Source organism: Oscarella lobularis, chromosome 7 (genome assembly GCF_947507565.1).
Source record: "Oscarella lobularis chromosome 7, ooOscLobu1.1, whole genome shotgun sequence".
NCBI classification, from domain to species: Eukaryota; Metazoa; Porifera; class Homoscleromorpha; order Homosclerophorida; family Oscarellidae; genus Oscarella; species Oscarella lobularis.
This window is the reverse complement of record NC_089181.1, coordinates 634,592-642,535: the sequence shown is the minus strand read 5'-3', so window position 1 is coordinate 642,535 and position 7,944 is coordinate 634,592. Positions and strand designations below refer to the sequence as shown.

The window sequence follows — 7,944 nt, the reverse complement described above, 5'->3', positions numbered from 1 at the left end:
GGCGTCGATTTAAGGTCGAAACGCACCCCGACGATCGGTGTAAAAACGATTCACACGGGGCCAAAAGGCGACAGATCCGATAATGATCCTTCCGCAGGTTCACCTACGGAAACCTTGTTACGACTTTTACTTCCTCTAGCTAAACAGACTAGAACAACTTTGCGCAGAACGGTCCGGAGCGATCCGGCCCGACCGCGTTCCAATGCTCTCATCCGACCAGCCAATCGGTAGTAGCGACGGGCGGTGTGTACAAAGGGCAGGGACGTAATCAACGCGAGCTGATGACTCGCGCTTACTAGGAATTCCTCGTTCGAGACCAAGAATTACAAGGGTCTATCCCCAGCACGACAAAGTTTGCGAGATTACCCGCACCTATCGGAGCAGGACGACGACTTATTGACTTTGTCAGTGTAGCGCGCGTGCGGCCCAGGACATCTAAGGGCATCACAGACCTGTTATTGCCTCAAACTTCCATCGACTAGACGCCGATAGTCCCTCTAAGAAGTCGACCGTCGCGTCGTGAGACGCAACGTGACTAGTTAGCAGGTTAAGGTCTCGTTCGTTATCGCGATTAGGCAGACAAATCACTCCACCAACTAAGAACGGCCATGCACCACCACCCATAGAATCAAGAAAGAGCTCTCGATCTGTCAATCCTCGCTATGTCTGGACCTGGTGAGTTTCCTCGTGTTGAGTCAAATTAAGCCGCAGGCTCCACTCCTGGTGGTGCCCTTCCGTCAATTCCTTTAAGTTTCAGTCTTGCGACCATACTCCCCCCGGAACCCAAAGCCTTTGATTTCTCACAAGGTGCCGAAGGAGTCGTACGATTGACGTCCTCCGATCCCTAGGCGGCATCGTTTATGGTTGGAACTACGACGGTATCTAATCGTCTTCGAGCCTCCAACTTTCGTTCCTGATTAATGAAAACATCCTTGGCAAATGCTTTCGCACGCGTTCGTCTTTCATAAATCCAAGAATTTCACCTCTGACAATTCAATACGAATGCCCCCGACTGTCCCTATTAATCATTACCTCGGTCCCCAAAACCAACAAAACAAGACCGAAAGGTCCTCTTCCGTTATTCCATGCTAATCTATTCAAGCTTGACCGCCTGCTTTGAACACTCTAATTTACTCAAAGTAAAGGTCTCCAGTCGCCGGCACGCGCAATTAAGAGCACGCCGGCTCCTCGAGAAGAAGACCGACTCGACCAGTGACACGCCGTCAAGCGGACCGATCGAGTCGGCCTGAAATCCAACTACGAGCTTTTTAACTGCAACAACTTTAATATACGCTATTGGAGCTGGAATTACCGCGGCTGCTGGCACCAGACTTGCCCTCCAATTGTTCCTCGTTAACGGATTTAAATTGGACTCATTCCAATTACGAGACTTGAAAAAGCCCCGTATTGTTATTTATTGTCACTACCTCCCCGTGTCGGGATTGGGTAATTTGCGCGCCTGCTGCCTTCCTTGGATGTGGTAGCCGTTTCTCAGGCTCCCTCTCCGGAATCGAACCCTAATTCTCCGTCACCCGTTGCAACCATGGTAGGCCAATACCCTACCATCGAAAGTTGATAGGGCAGAATCTTGAATGATCCGGCGCCGGCGCAAAGGCCGTGCGCTCCAAACAGTTACTATGAATCGTCCGAAACGGGACCGAAATCCCGATTGGTTTTGAATCTAATAAATACAACCCTTCCGCAAAAGTCGGGCATCGACGCATGTATTAGCTCTAGAATTACCACGGGTATCCAAGTGGTAAGAGACCATCAAATAAACTAAAACTGATTTAATGAGCCATTCGCAGTTTCGCCGTATAAGAACGCTTATACTTAGACATGCATGGCTTAATCTTTGAGACAAGCATATGACTACTGGCAGGATCAACCAGGTAACTGCCTTTCCGAAGCACAGTGTGCGCCGTCGCTCGACGGACGATCCGGAGATCTGCCCGTCGTGCGAGGCATTCGCACCCATAACACACTTTCTCTCGATCGTCGAAGATCCACGATCGAACGACGCGAGATTCAAACACTTTCTGCCGCCTTTTCTCTGACTATCCTGCATCGAGACGACGGCGACGAGGCCTGCGTCTGCGATGCGCGATGACACGCTCCACTCGCGTGGTGCCGTGTCGTCGGATTGCCTCATATTGTTTCACACAACCACGCGTATTCACGCGCCCCTTCGACTCTCGATCGACAGACTCTCGTGCTGCGCGAGAATCGTAGCGATTGCACGCGGACAGCTTGAGACGCCTGCACTCTTTCCACTGTCTATCGGTACGGATTCGGAGCAGCGTCAGCATTACCACTGATCAAGACTGCTCGCGATCGGTACCGATACTCGGGTCAAATCGGATATCATTAATCGGTATTTCCATTTCCAGAGAGTAGTACCCCCTTACTATATGCCAAAAAAACGGGGTTTTGTCCTTAATAACTTCAACACTACGGCGTGTAAGGCCGTCGCTCGAAAATACGATTGCCATCTTCAAAAACACGTTTTCTGCATAGCAACAGTACATCGAAATTTGTAATTGAATTTTTGCAACCAACCGGAAGCGATTAACTTAATTACACCGCCGTTTTCGTCGAATAAACGGACCTCGATAGTTACTTTTTAAAAAATTTTGGGAACGCCTACTATTGAGGAGCAAGTGTCTTTATACCCGGTCCGTTGCTAGGCTCGCCTACGCAATCTCCTCCCCTTTTGATGACGTCCGGGTGACGTCACTGACCACTAACAATTTAAACGCGACCACGTGTTATAGAGCGATATCGATATTGACGTCACTAATGCGATTATTCGCAACTGCCCCGCCTAGGAATTAGGCAACGCGTGCCAATGCCCTAATTAGTTCCGCAGTCAAAACCTCCACATTTTCTGTGCTTCGAATGCACTGAACTTGTCAGTCAATGCAATAGACTTCGATCTGTTCAGAAAATTTCGTTCCACGAGCTATTTCAGCGAAGCTACAACGTTTTTTCGACTTTTTACAACATTTCGTCGACCGTTTCTATGTCGATGGCTAGTCCGTCATTCACTACTTCTATTTGCAAAGGCGATCGATATCCTAAGACGTCTCGATGTGCACTACTCGCGGTGACCTTGCATACACGCCTATTGGGCGTGGGACACCTCCACAAATGAGCGCACGAGACGTCGACACAGCAAGACTGCCAAATTTCTGTTTCCTAAAACTCCACTTCACAGCTCGTGAAAGACACGCTTAAATGAGAGCAAGAATTCCTATCTACTGGAGTTGCCGTGAAATCTCTTCGCCCCTTCCTTTCTTGTCCGCTGGTAACCGCGACTTTCCATGCGCGATTGGCGTGAAACCGTAGCGCCTGGCGTGCCTACTGTTAAGTTGGACATAGGCTCCAGACGCGGTCAAAAAATTCTCTGCATACCGGGACTTCAACTATGCAACACCAAGGATACTACTGCGCACTGCCTGCTTCTAACCTGGGCAGATTGATCTTTCTAAGAAGTCTCGTTTTTTTCGATTTTTCGCGACTTCTACCTTCTATTGAAGTTAAGAACGACTATTCTACTTCACAAAAGCAGCAAAGACGTCTCGACGTGCTCTAGTCGCGATGACCTTGCATACACGCCTATTAGTCGTGGGACACCTCCACAAATGAGCGCACGAGACGTCGACCCAGCGAGACTACCAAACTTTTTTTTTGCTAAAACTCTACTCCACAGCTCGTGGAAGACACGCTTAAATGAGAGCAAGAATTCCTATCTATTGCAGTTGCCGTGAAATCTCTTCGCCCCTTCCTTTCTTGTCCGCTGGTAACCGCGACTTGCCATGCGCGATTGGCGCGAAACCGTAGCGCCTGGCGCGCCCACTGTTAAGTTGGACGTAGGCTCCAGACGCGGTCAAAAATTCTCTGCATACCGGGACCTCAACTATGCAACACCAAGAATACTACCGCGCACTGCTTGCTGCTAACCTGCGCGGATTGGCCTTTCTAAGAAGTCTTGTTTTTTTCGATGTTTCGCGACTTCTACCTTCTAATGAAGTTAAGAACGACTATTCTACTTTACAGAAGCAACAAAGACGTCTTGATGTGCTCTAGTCGCTATGACCTTGCATACGCCTATTAGTCGTGGGACACCTCCACAAATGAGCGCACGAGACGTCGACGCAGCGAGACTACCACACTTTTTGTTTGCTAAAACTCCACTTCACAGCTCGTGGAAGACACGCTTAAATGAGAGCAAGAATTCCTATCTATTGCAGTTGCCGTGAAATCTCTTCGCCCCTTCCTTTCTTGTCCGCTGGTAACCGCGACTTGCCATGCGCGATTGGCGCGAAACCGTAGCGCCTGGCGCGCCCACTGTTAAGTTGGACGTAGGCTCCAAGCGCGGTCAAAAAAATTCTCTGCATACCTGTGGATTCAGCAGCTAAATTAGCGAGTTCTACGAGTAAGTTCTACTTTATTAAATATACGTAAAAGTTGTTTCGAATCCCTCGAAGACGCGAACGAACTATCCGCATTGATCCAAACATATTGGCCAGCGCCTTTCCAAGTTCGTCTGGCCTGCTCAACGTCAGACGCTACGGCAGACGAACGAACGAACGAACGCCTTAATTAAAGAGAAGAGTACGTACGTCCTATAGTCTAAAAAGAAACATGTGTGTTGTGTGTATGTGGCAGGGAAGTTTTACTCTAAAAGGAAGTAAGTGTAGGAGATACATGTGTAAATGATGAGGGGGACTCGCTGACTCAACCGACCAGGGGAAAGCTACTGCTGCAGAATTCTCTATCTTACTTTGAATCTGCTACATTGAAACGGAGTTTCCCTAGCTGATCTGGCACGTTTTTACTACAGACGCTTGAGAGAAGAAACTCATTCGTTGTGTACGTAGAAGAAGGAAACGTCCAATTATGAAAGCTAATTGGTTGTGAAACGTGACCGCCAAAGATCTTGGTGCATTTGACATGACGCAAAAATAGGACTACAAATATGGGCATCGTAAGGCCAACTTGCTACCCTAAACGACCAGAGTTGCTCGAGTTCCGTCAGGTGACCCCAACTCGTCGGATATTCGCCGGTGAGATTATTTCGCGATACGACTAATTGGACTACGTCTTTCAGCTCGCCTATCGCTACCGGTGGACTTCCTGTGAATATGTTATTTGAGACTTCGAGATATTGAAGCGATCGAGGGCGTGTTCCATCGACTTGGCAACAAGCCAGAAAATTCGTTCGCGTATAAGACGAATGACTGAAGTTTCGGCGCGTCGACCGCGTCCGGAAGACGTCCGGACATCGCGTTGTTATTCACGTCGAATTCGATTAAATTTTCCAATTGAGTAAACCGTTCGGAATGGGACCCGCGAGAAGATTCGAGTAGAAGACGTCGTCGGGATTTGGGGCGAGGCGTTTGGCAGCGATTGCGCTCGCTTTTCGTCGAGGAGTCGCTTCAGCGATGCACGGTGGTCGTGCTCCGCTGGCAGTTCGAGGCGGAATAGCCTGCGACGGGCCAACTAGGGCGATCAAAAGAGCTGTTGCAAAGAGCGAGGTCATTTTTTCTATTGTGCGCAGGCTCACACGCGCCCACGCATTGGAGTATCTATGTCTGCATCCCTAATGATCTATGGAGGACCATCTCCTGGAGCACCTGCTGGACAAGCGCAGGCTAAGTGACAGCCATTTTTATCAATAGTTTATTGTATCGCCTGTACATGAATTTTTCTTCTGCATCTAAAATAACATCAAAGTCACGGATATAACAAGAGGTTTCACGAAAACTATTCTTAGCTAGGAATGGGCAAGCACAAAACCTTTTCAACCAATTTGACATCGTCCGATTGCTTTTTATTCCACCGATTGTACACATCTGCAGGGGTCACAAATATGAGCTCAAAAGACTTCAAATTAGCTCCCAGCTTTGACAGATGTCGTCTCAATACATCAGTCTCCACTTTGTGAGACATAGCCACCGTCATTTGAAAACCTTGAAGTTTTCCCTTGCTCTTAGATATGGCGTCGACCACAGGAAAATTAAGCGCATCTGGTACGGCATAATATCTAGACGGAGTTAGTTTAGTCAGTTCAGAAAGACTGTTAAATTTTTTCTTGAATTTCAGCTGATCTGGTAATTTTATTACCGTTTCAGAATCGGCAGCGATCCCACGTGATGATCGCGGAAGAAGTGTTTTGATGTGAAATTTCCCTCCACAACAGAGCACATCATGCGCAGCACTTTCAAAAATATTAGCTTTTGCTAGCGTGAACCCCTTAGCCTTATTAAAACGTCTGTATAAGGAAAACTTGTCAGATAATGCCGTTTCCGTAAGTCGCTCGAAGACTTGTTGGCAAATGTAGTCTGAGCCGTACTTGTAGGCATGCTGCGTGTAGTCGTTGTCGGGACAATACAAATGTAGGATGGAATGAGAAACAGGCATCTCTCCAGGACGGATGCTGAAAAAATCGTGATGCAGAACATTGAGGGAACTTGCAGAGGAGATCTTGTCATCAATGAACTGTTTGGCTCTGTCTGCCGTTTTGAAACGGAGAACCATCCGTGGAATACCTCCAATCACATTGTAGACAGGCTCACGAACTTCCCATTCTTCAGCAAAAAGACGTTTCATGGACGACGTTGACCAATCTGGCATGTAAAGATATTCCACCCCCTTGTGCGTTTGAGTCTCAAACGAGCGATAATGTTGGCGGTCCGGCGACGAAACGATGATTGTCCGTCGAGCCGGCGTCAACAAAATTTCTTCCCGATGAAAACCCGCGTCATGCAAATAGAACACTTTGTCGTTAATGTCTTTCGCCAAATGATTGGCATCAGGATAAAACAAGACTTCTTCCTTCGACTTGTAAAGAACGAAGATTCGATGATTGACGTTGTGGTACGCAACGCTCTTCTCCGATTCCAACAAACGCGAAAGCACGTAGAGCAGAAACAATGACTTTCCTAGCACGTCAAAACACCATTCACAAAAGCACATGATGTGAGATTATTTGCTTACCGGTGCCTGGATTTCCTCGAATCAGAATAGGCGAGGCGTCGTCATCCGCTGAAAACAATTCCAAGCACTCATATAACTTCAAGTATTCCGAAGGTATCAACATCTTCATCGATTTCAATCCAAAGACTTCGTTCGGAACGAGAAGAAAGTCGGGTTTAGGCTTCAATGACGGGACGGCAATTTCGGCAAAATTTGAAAAAAAGCTAATAATTTGTTCTAAAATACGAAATACAGTAGCTGCAGGAAGGAGAGAAGACAGCTTCTGACCTGAACATGTTGGAGCATCAAAAGCCGCGAGTCGTTTGTCTAGCGCAACTAGTCGTTTGTCTAAAGACTTTAGCGCAACTTCATTACTTCGCAGCGCATCAACTACGAAACGTTTGAACTGAACTTCCGACATGTTCTCTCTAAGGTAAAAATCGATCAAAGCGATGATGTAGGCACGAGCCGCCGTGCCGCGCGAGCGAGCAAGCGAGAGAGGGGCCCCTTCGGAAGGGGCCCCTCTCGCTGGCCAACACGTGACTTTCATGGAAGAGAACTCAACGACGAAAACGAACATAGTTTTGAGCTCATAATTCGACGTTTGCGAAAGGGGTGTTCCGTAACGACGAGGGTCGAACGCGTCACTCGCCGAAAATTATTACCACCGCTCGTTATTCTAACAAAGCGATCTTACGCTGACACGTCGGTATTCGTGAGTGTGGTACGCTGTAGTTCTCGAGAGATATCATCGACGCTCGACGACGACGATGACGCTGGAACGTCATCCGACTCATCGATGCCTGACGACGACGAAAGGAGCCCTAATTCTTTCTTCACATTCGAGCGAATAAAAATTCGTAGCCTTACCAGAACTCATGAAGGAAGCACGAAGAGCAAGACGTTCGTTGAGTTTAATTTTAACGCATGCGCGAATGTAGCACATGCGCCGTAGGCGAGTGA

General features: G+C 47.9%; 1 protein-coding gene and 1 non-coding gene across 2 annotated transcripts; both read right to left on the bottom strand.

Moving 5' to 3' along the window:
- Nucleotides 1-80: 80 nt before the first annotated feature.
- LOC136189715 (small subunit ribosomal RNA) lies at nucleotides 81-1,895 on the bottom strand. The gene has a single exon (XR_010670438.1). It is a non-coding gene; the product is annotated as a small subunit ribosomal RNA (ribosomal RNA).
- A 3,776-nt stretch (nucleotides 1,896-5,671) lies between these two features.
- On the bottom strand, nucleotides 5,672-7,902 carry LOC136188852 (uncharacterized). Its single transcript, XM_065976652.1, has 5 exons — nucleotides 7,852-7,902; nucleotides 7,679-7,805; nucleotides 7,270-7,409; nucleotides 7,003-7,218; nucleotides 5,672-6,947 (listed from the first exon to the last, which is right to left on the bottom strand). The coding sequence occupies exons 1-5, from the start codon at nucleotides 7,859-7,861 to the stop codon at nucleotides 5,776-5,778; spliced, it is 1,665 nt and encodes a 554-aa protein (XP_065832724.1). The 5' UTR covers nucleotides 7,862-7,902; the 3' UTR covers nucleotides 5,672-5,775.
- Nucleotides 7,903-7,944: the final 42 nt, after the last annotated feature.